Source organism: Callorhinus ursinus, unplaced genomic scaffold (genome assembly GCF_003265705.2).
Source record: "Callorhinus ursinus isolate GAN/ISIS: 27379988/994484 unplaced genomic scaffold, GSC_fseal_2.0 scaffold4, whole genome shotgun sequence".
NCBI lineage: Eukaryota > Metazoa > Chordata > Mammalia > Carnivora > Otariidae > Callorhinus > Callorhinus ursinus.
In genome coordinates, this window is record NW_027397066.1 from 76,727,830 (window position 1) to 76,740,603 (window position 12,774).

Genomic DNA, 12,774 nt, shown 5'->3' on the forward strand with positions numbered 1-12,774 from the left:
AACGTTATTAACTTTGAGATCTAAAAATAATACTACATGGGAATATGTGTATGACGCAGTCAGTTGAGTCTTAAAAGCGAGTATGTTAATGGCAAGTGGTTCATGGGAAAACTGTGTGTAGATTGCTTTGCCTTTATGAACTTAGTTCGAGGCAATAATGTACCCAGCGGGCAGGGGAAAGAGTTGAGGGAACGTGTGGAGGGACCCAAGTTCGTTCTCTGCTAGGGGTCCCGCAAGGCTGGAATAAAGCTGTTGGCTGAGTTACATCCCTTTCTGGCGCCAGGGATTCTCTTCCAAGTCCGTTTGGTGTTGAAAGAACTCCATTCCTTGCAGACATAGGTCTGTATCCCCTCTTCTCTTCCCCTGAGGTTTGTTTGGTCAGGGGCCCCTCAAAGCTCCCAAAGGCTGCTCACAACTCCTTTCCACATGGCCATTTTCATAAGCCCTCTTGCGCTTCAAATCTCTCTGACTTCTGGAACGCACCCCCACCCCACCCCCCACCGTCCTCTTTAGGGGCTTGTCTGATGAGGTCAGGCTCAACCAGATCATCTGCCTTGTGATTAACTCAAAGTTAACTGATTAGTAACCTAATCACAGGAGTGATATTCCATCATACTCACAGGTCCTGCCTACACTCAAGGGGAGAGGATTATACAGAACTCATCTAGCAGCATGTGGGAACTTTGAGGGCCATCTTAGAATTCTGCTTCGCACAAAAGCTAATTACAGATAGTGAAACGGTTGTGAAGGAAATAAAGTAGGAGATAGATAGAGTGGGCAGAAAAGGCCTCCCTGGGGCAGTAATATTTGATCTGAGACTTGCAGGGCAAAGAATGGGCCTTTGTGGGAATGCACTGCCAAAAGGGTATTGTGTCACTCTTCAAATTTCAAATTCAACGTTTTATTGTAATATTGTTATAATTCCACTGATATGTCAAAGTACTTGCTTTTTGAGATTTCGATAACAAAGCAATTCCTACTTCTAATGCATATTTAAAAATAAAACTTCTTTGTCTAGAAGCTCTAATTTCGTTCCTCCAGGAAAGAGAGTTTGTGGTGCGTTTGAGCTGTGAGCTGCCTTTCCTAGGGGCCCTGCAGAGAAATGTCTCAATAGCAATTGGTGGGGAGATGCCAAGTCACTTTGCCCTTGGAAAGACAAAAAGAAAATCCCCTACAAACTAACAATTATAATTGCATCATAGTGACTGTGTCAAAACCACTCATGCATTAGTTCAAAAATCATCTGTGCTAGGATATTTTTGAAGCACGAATTTATGTTCCACTTTCTACAGTTTTCCCTCCTTCCTCCTCTAAGTGTAGAGCCAGGCCCTTTGTGTTTCTTTGCGGGAATTTTGCAAAGCGGAAAGAGCTGGCAGGTGCTTTTCCTGCCTTTGGTACAAACTTAAAGTTATCAGAGATGATCTGAGAAGATCTGGAGATGCAGAAATGCCAGAGAGTTACTCTGGAAGCATCAAGTAAGAAGGGCCGACATGTCCCCAAGAATTAAAAAAAAAAAAAAAAAAAACGGCGGGGAGGGGGATGGGTTAGGGGCGAGGGAGCTGTCAGTGAAAGGGGACCCGGAGAGGAGGCTTGTAGTGCAGGACTCCAGTCTCTCCAAATAATCTTACTTCCCAAACACAAGGAGAAACAGCAAAGCTTTTGGACTTGAAAGGGACTCTCCCCTCAACCTGGGACGTGAGCAGCTCATCAGAAAAGCAATGTGGACCCATGACTAGAGAAACCCCCTAGATACGGTGGCTGGTGTTTGAAGACCCGGGACCTTGGCCCAAACTCAATTGGAGGCCAAGCACATGCGGGGGAGGTGAAGAAGAACCTCGCTAATGACCATGAGCGAATTCCCCAAGTCAAGTTTAAATCAAGTGTGAGTTTACAGACTATGCATCGTGCACATAATGTCGAGGACTTAGGTATCGGGCACATCAGGGAACTGTTAACAAAGTCTGTCCTCAGTAAGGCGAATCGTTCAGGTAGCCAGAGTTGCTCTTAAATATGTTATGGACAACACAGAATAAATTTTGCTAGTTTAAATGCTTTGAAGCATTTCTGTACCTGTGACATTAAGTCTCCCTCTACCTTCTCAAATGCCACCTTCTGTCTGCTGAATGGAGTGGTGGTGTAGAAGAAACAGAGCTGGACCAGTTAGCCAGAGTCCCGGGTTTCTTTGTTTTCAGTTTTTTATTGAGTGTTCTTCATTATCCAAGTGTTCTGGGCTTACAAAGATAAATAAGACCAGTTCCTGCCTTTTGTCTGAGAATGGAGAAAGGCAAGAGAGAGAAAAGCGGTTATAGGCAGTATGCACGGTGGTTACTCACCAAAGCTCAGGAGTCAGAAAACAAGAGTTCAAACCTAAGCTTTTGCAATGCTTTAGCTGTCTGATCTTGGGAAAACCATGGAATGATCCTGAACTTGTTATCTCACCCATTAAATGATCCCTACCGTTAATGATTCTCACCTCGTGGTGCTGTTGTGGCTATGAGATAGTGTTTATGAAAGTTTATTATTGTAAATGAGTCACTGCAATGCAATGTCTTCAGTACTGTGGTGCTGTATTTACGTAACTCCGCATCGATTTTTCCAGTCAAGCCATCTCTACTGAGGAACTGCTACACTGCCAGACCTGAGAAATAAAAGTCATGTAAACTCTCCAAGTCTGCCTATTTCGTGAGATGAGAAATTTGGAATAGATGATCCCTAAAGTCCCTCAAAATAGGTAGTGAGCTCAAGGGGAAACTGTACAAAATACCAGCCCATTGTCCTTTCAGAAAAATGTTTAGGTCATATCCACGCAGACATAGAGGGAAGAGGGGAAGAACTGGAAACGAAAAGACAAAAAATATTAAATTAAGCCAAGCAACTATCTATTTTTAAAATAAATAAAATTTTTGGAAGCCAGCTAATAACTAAAATTTTGAATTAACTGGATCATTTCACAATTCTGGTACCGAAATAGAGGCTATGTGACTAGCTGGTAAATTTAATCAATAAAAGCAACCGATTAGGATTATTTGGGTAGATGTGATATTTCAAGTATACACCCTTTTACTCTTTACGTAATAAAAAGTTTAATTGACACTCTGAATTCAGTCAACTAATTTCTAACCCAATTGCTACATTTTGCTTTTGTTTAAGAAGAAAAATATTTGAAAAAATTCATAGGTATCTGTTCTCCCAAGAGGTTTCTCTAAACATGGCTGTAATACTTTTCAGTGAGACAGTGAACCTTATTTTAGTGATTAGTCCAATAAATGGAAGCATTGCTAGGTCTAGAAGTCGTCAATCTACTTTAAAAGGCTAAAGTTCTCTTAAATTTTACATATTTAAGAAAATAAAAGCACTTGTGTTTCCGGGGTTGGGATTAATATGAAGAAAATGTGTTCGTCTGATAGTTGGCATGCCATATTTTGATGTCATTTTGTGGGTCAAAGATAACACCTCTGCAGAAAAGAAGGAAGAGGTAGAAAACAACTGTAAGCATAGCAAGACGAGATTTATAGCACCATTAAAATATATGACATGACAATTGGTGCAGAGCAGTGTGACACACAGCAGTGATCCTGTGCAAACTGGGAGGCCCTGTTTGCATCACTTCTTCAGAACTGTGGCTTTCACTGACATTTATAAACAGGATGAGAACATTATATGACCCTTTGCACGCAGCCACTGCCTAAAGCTGGAAAGCATTGCAATGTCTGATAGATACCTGCATATCTCATAGAATTTAGGATCAAATAATTTGGAAGCTTTCAGTATCTAGAAATGCTATGCAACATTAAAGACAGAAATAGGATTAGTTTACACTGCATCGGAAAGATAAAAATACTTCTTTTGTACTCTTCTCTGTGTAGTTGTATTAGGAATATGGTTTTTGTGTAAGTAAAACAGACCCCTTAAACTTTCTAGACAACATTTAAATGAGTATGGTGAATCCCAGCCTTTCCTAATATCAAAGAAATTTTTCTCATGTTACGTATAGATGTTTGCACAAAGATTCATAAATAGTAACTCAGATACACACGGAAGAAACGACAGAAATTGTAGTTATAAAAGTTATCGCATGGTTATTCCCAATTTGTTGAAACAATCCTCCCATGTTATTGCTAAAAATATGTATTTGACCAATATTTGAATAACTGGATTATATCAGAAATCATTTTCTGTCTTTCTTTTAAGCTGCGGACATAGAATCCAAAGTTAAAAAGAATTGGGGGCAATTAGCTGGTTGACTTGTTATCTGAGCATAAAATATGTTGGAAAATTCTGAACAGATTCAATGATACCACTATTTATTTCCTAGGAGTTAATAGGTAATGTTGTTCGCACAAACACATAAATAGTGCTCAATACATTTACTAAACTGAATTTAATTTAATCGAAAGTAACCAACCATTTGCTTATCAAATTTCCTTTTTTTTCCTAGATTATTCAGCTAGTAGTATATTCTTTTCCAGGAGGCCTAGCAACACCAGAGTGAACTCATTTATGCAAAAGTAAACTATACACCTAATTAATATAGACTGGTTCTCTAAACCAATCGAACAAACCAGATAATTACTAAATTTGTAGTTACTGTGCTTTCTCACTTGTTTGGTCTTAAAAATAAAAGGTTTCTTTTAGAGACTTGGGTAAAAATTGAATTTAACTATTATCTGAACACCTTAAAGTGATAAGTTTGTGTATGTGTCAACTAAAACTGGACTGTTTTTCCTTATTTTCTGTTTTTTTTATTTTCAGTTCCAAGTTCTAATTCAGTGACATAGTCCTGAAAGATTTGCCACATAAAGTATAATATGTGAGTAAACAGAGATATTTTAAATAAGACATAACACCATCTTATTAAATATTTTTTTAATTTATGAAAATGGAAATACTGATATGAAATATAAAATATTAACTCCTCCTTCTATCTAGACTTTCTATTAATAATATAGATCGTGGCTTCTAACAATAGTTTGACAATACTTACAACAGCATTGCTCTCAACTTCATGCATAAGTAAATAGAAAGTTAAAGCACTGCACTTTCTCACCTCATTTTTTTAAGGGAAAGGACCATGTGTCATTGAAAATCTCAGCTATGTTGATGCCCTAACAGCAGTGAAATGGAAACAAACTAATTTATAAATCATAGGGAAACTTTGGCGAAACTAACAAATAGATAAATGCATATAAACATATCTCTGGTTCAAATTCCTATCTCCAGCTCCATCCAGGTTAAAAATCACCCCAAAATGCCTACCTTACTGTTAAATTTTACATCACACATCCCTAGAAAATAATATCTGGAGACTATATTACATGTCCGCCCCTCTTCTTATGTGTTCTGATGCTGTTTCGGAGACAGAAAATCCAGCTTCTGAGCCTGGATGTGCCTGGCTCTGGAGAAGTAGCTGCCCCAGCCCTGTGTACTTATGTTTCCGATTCCTGGGAAGTTCTCTTTGCCACAGGGCGTGCCCTGAAACACATCAAAAGAACCAAGTTCTACAAAAGAAAAAAGAAACTCAAGTAGGCTTGAACATACAAAGAGAGGGAGAAAGAGATGAGAAAGGGGCCAGGCAGAGTGTTGAATACAAAATGAGTTCAACCAACCCCAGGAGCTCTTCGTCACTTACATTTATCTTGTTCTGGGAGAGAGGGGCGTCAAAACCAGCCCTGACATAAACCACCCACTGCCATTGACTTTGACTCTATGTGTGAGTGAGTGAGTGAGTGTTTGTGTGTGTGTGTGTGTGTTGTACATAAAAAGGAACAGATTTCATGAGGTAACACTGTTACCTCACAAGAACCGAAAAGACAACATTTAAAAGCACAAATCTCCAAAGTCCTAAGTAAATACGTTTAGCATGGTGTTGCATTTAATGAATGCATAGTGTTAATATCAAAATCTTCTAATTGTGCGTTGCTTTAACATATTTGCTGCAGTATTTAGATTGTACTTTCTGTGCTTAGAATCATAAAGCATGTGAAATTTTCCATTTCTACTTGTAGTATTTTTTACATGTTTAGTTTTCAGGGTCAGAGCTCATGGTCAAAATCTCTGCAACCAGATACATTCTGTATGATCAATAAAAAAATAATTAAAATATAAGTGGTCCAAAAAGCTGAAAAATAAGAAAATCTTTTCTGAGTCTATGCTCATTTCACCTTTGAAATGAATGCCCCGAAATTCTGACTCTCAGTTTTGTTAAAAGTTATTCCAATTGATAAATCCCTTCAGATAAATTTTACTATCCCAATAGGATCATGTTCTTGAATGTCTGCGCAAATTTTCTAGAGCTAGAAAGTGTAACGTCAGGTTTGCCTACACTATAGTCATGTAATGGAAAATGACCTTTAAATTTTGGTGGCTTGGAGGTAAGTACATTAGCAGTGAATGGGAAGAGATGAACATGCAGAAAGAAAAGAAAAGAGAGAGAGAGAGAGAGATCGAAAGTACTATCAAAAAGACTTTTCTTACTAGAAAAATTTAAAAACATTACATAAGAGGCACATTTAAAACTTCAACACAAGCTTTTGTTATCAAGACCACTATAAATAATAGTAGATTCAAGATTGTTTCCAGTGCATAGGAAGCTATAATCTAACGTGCTGATATTGATTTCCTAACACAGATCAATTGAATTATAGTGTGGATCTACCAATATCATCATGCTTATTTTAATTTGTTGCTTACCTGAGGCTTCCTAATTTCTACTTTACTGTGTTTGCATTATTTTTATGTCTCTAGACAACCGATAAATCGTCGTTATAATTCTTACGAGTTGCTTTTGTTAAGTGGTATTCAATACAAAAACTAAAAAAAATTTTTAAAGGATTTTTGCAAAAGGACATAAGTGCATTTAGGTGCGTATGTCACGTTTTCTTAGCGGACTGTGTCAGGCAGTGCTCTGCTGGCCTTGCTTGAACAAAGGGTTTCAGTCAGTCAGCTGTCTGGAAGGAAAAGGTACAATCCTGTGCCCACCCTGTTTACACACAGCAGAATTATATGTCCATAACTAAAGTGATCTTGCAAACTCATTTACAGACTCTTTCTCAGTTTCGTCTTTCTTTCATTTACTTTTTTATCCTTTTTTTAAATTTTACTTTATTATGTTACATTAATCACCATACATTACATCATTAGTTTTTGATGTAGTGTTCCATGATTCATTGTTTGTGTATAACACCCAGCTCCATTCATTTTCTTAAGCAAATAAAATAATTTAAAATTTTAAACATTAAGAGGTGAGGCAATCATGCTCAACTCTGATACATCAGTAATAACAAAATAAAATGATGTTATTTCCATTTCTTGTCTACAGTGAATTACCCAGAAAGTCTATTCAGAGAGAGAGCAAAAGAGAGAAACAGAAGTAATAATAAATAAATAAATAAATAAATAAATAAATAAATAAATAAAACATAATTTATAATTCTGAATGTTTTAGTCCCGGGTCCCAGTTTTTTCTGCCTTCAAAACCAGCCCCTTTTCAAATGTATCACACAAATTCACCATATGATTTTATGTGGTTACGTTTCTTTTTTGCATACTTTGTGCTTAGCATGTAAACCACCACAAAGTGTAAAATGCAACAATGGGCAAAGCAGACAGAAGACTCACCTAAAGATTAAAAACAAAAACAACATAAAACACGACACCCACTGCATCGCAGCCAAAGCCCAGGGGTCATGTGTGATGTTTCCAGGCTGAACAACCCCTGGGGCCTCAGTGAGTTGGTCAAAGATAAAAAGAAGAAAGCACATCACAGCTTTTACGTGGCCCTCTGAATTCTGGGGGCCAAATAATTCACTCTAACTGCAGGCTTTACAAGGCTGAAGGTCAGTCAGTCTTGACCCTGGAGGTCATGGTGTTCTTAGAAGGCAGCAACTTGCCTTGGGTAAAAGCTCCCCGGCCTTGTCTTGGCTGTGCCCTCAGAAGGCATTGACTGGTTTCCTACCATATCCTGGCCCCTCAGAGGGAAATCCTCTTCTATATCACTGACGGGACTGTATTTTAAGCAATACATTAACAGACCCTTTAAAAAACTGATCATTTATTAAATCAAGCTCCAAGCTCTTAGAGATATAGTGTTAGTCTCTCCAGTGATATATTTCAAGATCATCTTGAAATTCAAATACCCAAAACCAGTCTCTTGTCTTCTAGTGATGTTTCTATCTGTCTAAAGAACATTTGGTTCCAATTCCAGAGGTGGCCGGGGCTAGGGGCATAGGCTCTGAGGTGGGGCTGCTCCTTACTAGTAGTGTGAGTTGGAACAAACTTCTAAACTTCTGTAACCATTTCCCTATCAGTACAATAGAGATGATAATAGTTCTTATCTGATACAACTGTTGTGGAGAATAAATGGAATTGAATTAGAAATTAAACCAAGGTGCCTGATGCAACCTGTCACGGTGATTCAATAAATTTTAACTGTTATTACACTTACAAAATAATTTTGAACTCATGCTTCCTGATTCTTCACATCAGCCAACTCCAGAGAATCATTCACTTGGGATTTGTGCCTTTTCCCCGTACATTTTTTTAAAAAGATTTTATTTATTTATTTGACACAGAGAAAGTGAGAGAGAGAGAGCATAAGCAGGGGGAGTGGCAGGCAGAGGGAGAAGTAGGCTGTCTGTTGAGTAAGGAGCCCGATGTGGGACTTGATCCTAGGACTCTGGGATCATGACCTGAGCCGAAGGCAGCAGCTTAACTGACTGAGCCACCCAGGGGCCCTCCCTGTACATTCTTAGCGCTTGGTTCTAGACCCTTATCTCTTCATAACTAGACTGCTTTAACAATAGTTTCAATGGATCCCCCAGTCCATTTTTACTTCATTCCAACTCATATGTCACTGCCAGTTTGAGTTTTCATAAGTAATGCTTTCAGCGGTTCTGTCTACAGCCGTTAAAAATTTTCTCTGATTTCCTCTTTCCTACTCCTCACCTTCAAGAGCCTACACATTTGGATTCTGCTCAATCTATTCATCATTCCCCGATGGATGAATCAGTTTGCTGTAGACAATTTTCTGCCATATAATTATCTTCATTGATTCCCCCACATAGTCAACAAATATTTCTTTTTTTTATTTAATTTTATTTTTTTAAGATTTTATTTATTTATTTGACAGAGAGAGACACAGCGAGAGAGGGAACACCAGCAGGGGGAGTGGGAGAGGGAGAAGCAGGCGTCCCGCCGAGCAGGGAGCCCGACGCGGGGCTCAATCCCAGGACCCTGGGATCACGACCTGAGCCGAAGGCAGAAGCTTAACGACTGAGCCACCCAGGCGCCCCTCAACAAATATTTCTTGAGGGCCTACCATGGACCAAATGCTAGGGATGCAAAGATATTCGTTTCCAAGGTTATAAAAGTAAATAAAATATTCCCTCTGCCATCAATGAGACTATCACAGACACTAGACAATTAAGCAACTCATTGTAATATACCAGGTAAGAAGAAGTCTAAAGAAAAATAGGACAAAGAAAAGAAAACTATACTGTAACATTTTGTCTTTCGGTGGGAAGGCTTTGAGATGTCTTAGAAAATGAAATGATTACAACGTAACAAAGTATTATTTGCCACACTATTTCTCGCTTCTAGGAATCATAGGGCCCTAAAAGTTTGTGCACTTTTGCCCTTAATTAAAAATGCCCTCAACCTATCAGAATTCTAGCCATCCCCACAAAACCAGTCCTACCTCCTCATCATTTCTTCCTTTATTGTTCTGGTACTTGATCTTTTTCTCTGGAGCTAATGTAAGTCTGTATTATTTAATTTAGTGGTTGATTATATGGAATCTTCAGGTGTTGGACTTATTTTCCAAAGAACCTAACTTAATAACTGGAGTAAAATATAACTAGTAATTGGTTAATTTATTTATTTTTCATGGGAAAATGTATTTTTTAAATGACCATGTTTTTCACATTTTTTCTAGTCCACAATATCCTAAAATTTATGCTACATAGCACTAGTTCTACACGATGCTAATAAATATTACTCAGAACTTTAACTCTTGTTGAAATATTGGGGAAATACTGAGTTAAAATAGTTAAATAAGTTTGTTTACTGCAAGACTTCCCAGAGCATTATAGCTTGTATAATTTAAGGCTTCAAGAACAGTAAATATTAAGCAGTGTTTCCCAAATCCACTTCATGATAAAACCCACTTCTTGGAATTAGTGTTCACAGGGTTCACTTTGAGGAATTCTGATGTTGTGCAAAGTCTGTGGAGCTGATTTCTATTTTTAACTCAGTCAAACCATTTGCATAACTTAAATAACTGGTTATTTAATTTAATCAACTGGTAAGTGCTATCAATACACTAACACTATTAGAAACACTTAGGTTTCTCTAAGTTCTATAACATTAGCAGAGATTTTGATAAACATAAAACCTGGGAACAAGTTCTCCTAACAAGGACATAGAGGCAAGAATCACACTAATGTCTTCAGAAAGTTGGCCAAACTCAAAATCACGATTTGTGCCTACATTCAAGGCTCCTGTTATCAGTCTAAATTTTTATGATTCTTTATTTAATGGCTGAATTATGAGATCTACACCTTAGGTTTCAAGAAAGAGGGAAGTTCCCTTTTTAAGAGGACATATTTAATCACTGATAGATGAATGGATATAGAAGATGTGATATAGATATATATACAATGGAATATCAGCCATAGTAAAAAAATATCTTGGACCTTGAGGGTATCATACTAAGTGAAATAAGTCAGACAGAGAAAGACAAATACTACATGATTTTGCTCATATGTGGAGTCTAAAAACAAAACAAATGAACAAACAAACAAAAAACAAGACCAGACCTATAAAGACAGAGAAGAAACTGATGGTTGCCAGAGGGAAGGGAGTGTGGGTGAAGGGGAGTGGGAGGTACAGGCTTTCCATTAGAGAATGAATCAGTCATGAAAATGAAAGGTACAGCACAAGGAATATAGTCCGTGGTGTTGTCACAATGCTGTATGGTGACAGATGACAGCTACGCTTGAGGTGAGCATCATGTGGTGTATAAACTTGTTGAATCACCATGTTGTACATTTATACTAATAGAACACGGTGTGTCAACTATACTTCAATTTTTTAAAAGAAAGAACGCATATTTAAATAGGTAGTTTCAAATGTATTTGATAATATCAAATCCAATTAGTGATTCCCAACTTTAGTATGACTTATATAACTATCATCATTAGTTGTAACAGCTTCTGTGCGGTCTGAGACTAATAACTACAAGTCCAGATCTAAGGAAACAGGTTGCAGGATATTACATGTAACTGTATATCCACACCAACTTGGACTCTGTGTGAGGGTCATACTGACTTTGTCCTCTGGTCCAGTGAAACCTACCAGTGTCTCCTAATCCAGACCTGGCTGAACTCCAAAGCCCTCCCCTAAACAGGTCCTAGTGAACTAGCAGTCAGGAAGGCCTGCTTTCTGATGGCTGCCTGGAGTCCAGACAACCCACGAAGCCCAACATGGGAGGTTTGTAATGGTTGTACTCATGCTCCCCTTTGTTTACAATGGATCTTTAAACTGGAGCCAATGCCTTGTAAGTAGTGGTAGAACCATGGAATGCCAAGTCTTGTCTGAAATCAGCCTTGATGTGACCTTATGCTTTATTTTCCCACAGGCTTCATCCCTACAGAATGAAACTACAACATCTGAAAGAAGGAATGCTTGGTCATTAAGGCCATGTTTGAAACTTGGCACCAGTACCTGGAGAAGCCAGGCATCCAGTCATGGCCTGCACCAATCGTCACAACTGGGAGGTCCTCTGGATGATCCGTAACCTCTACCAGCACCACAGCTGCTGATCTCTTTCCCACCTACTGATTTCAGGACCCAAAACATCCTGAATACCCAAAACTGGTGAGCTGATGTACTATATCCTAAGTTAAAAATTCTTGTTCAGTTCAAGGAAGTCAAACTCACCAGGTTGTGACACCTAAAAATCTTTGTTGTATTCCACTTAGAGAAGAGCAACAACAGGACTGCCATTTTCAACCAAAGGTGATGGGTCTTGCCCAAGCCAGCCCATTAGCTTTGGAGGGATGCTTCTATGCAGTGGACTTCTTGCCTATGTGTACTGGTCAGGAGCACTCACACTGAGGTCCAAGTCTGTACCATAGCAGCTTTGTCCTCCAGCTTCTACCTGTTTTAAGATACAGCACAGTCTCAACTGTGGGCCTTGGGACTTCTGATGGCCAAGTGTTCAGGAAGATGTGGAGGACCAAGGAGAATGTGCCTTGGCAGTATTGAAGCAGAAAAAGACACAGGCCTCTTCCAACCCTATTGAAATACTGGTGATTGTGATGAATCATCTTTGGAGAATTTTATCACAGACCTCTCTCCATATTACTAAAACATTATCTTCACAGTGATCCACTTTTCTCTACGCCGAGGGACATTGCCTTCATCCCCAGTGGCCATCAAATATCTGCATTCTGCATGGATCCCTGGCTAATGTAGAGCCTCCCATTTGAATCCACATCTAGTAAATTTGTCATTGTAGATTAAGACCTTGGATCATGAGATTACACTCTGGAATAGCAGTGCCTGTGTATACTACCCAGCACCAAAATAACTGAGTATTCCTTATACCCAGATGAACATATCCATATTCATCTATAATACCTCTTCCATGCAAATCAATCTCTTACAAGTAAACTGTGGAAGCACCCTATAGAACATCCCCAACTCTCTTGAATTTGACCAGTTTTTATTGAGAACCTATCATGTGCCCAGCACTGTATTAAATTCTGAGACTGC

At 38.5% G+C, this 12,774-nt stretch overlaps 1 protein-coding gene across 2 annotated transcripts in view; it reads left to right on the forward strand.

Annotated features, from left to right (window-relative positions):
• Positions 1–12,574, forward strand: part of GRID2 (glutamate ionotropic receptor delta type subunit 2) — a 1,442,323-nt gene extending 1,429,749 nt beyond the window's left edge. Inside the window, exons 16-17 of one of the 2 annotated variants that reach the window (XM_073891967.1) lie at positions 4,753–4,810; positions 11,636–11,774. In XM_073891967.1, the coding sequence (XP_073748068.1) occupies positions 4,753–4,773 (21 nt within the window). In that variant the 3' untranslated portion in view covers positions 4,774–4,810; positions 11,636–11,774. Of the gene's footprint in view, positions 1–4,752; positions 4,811–11,635 lie in introns of both variants that reach the window. The other variant, XM_073891966.1, reaches the window with a different exon arrangement.
• Positions 12,575–12,774: the final 200 nt, after the last annotated feature.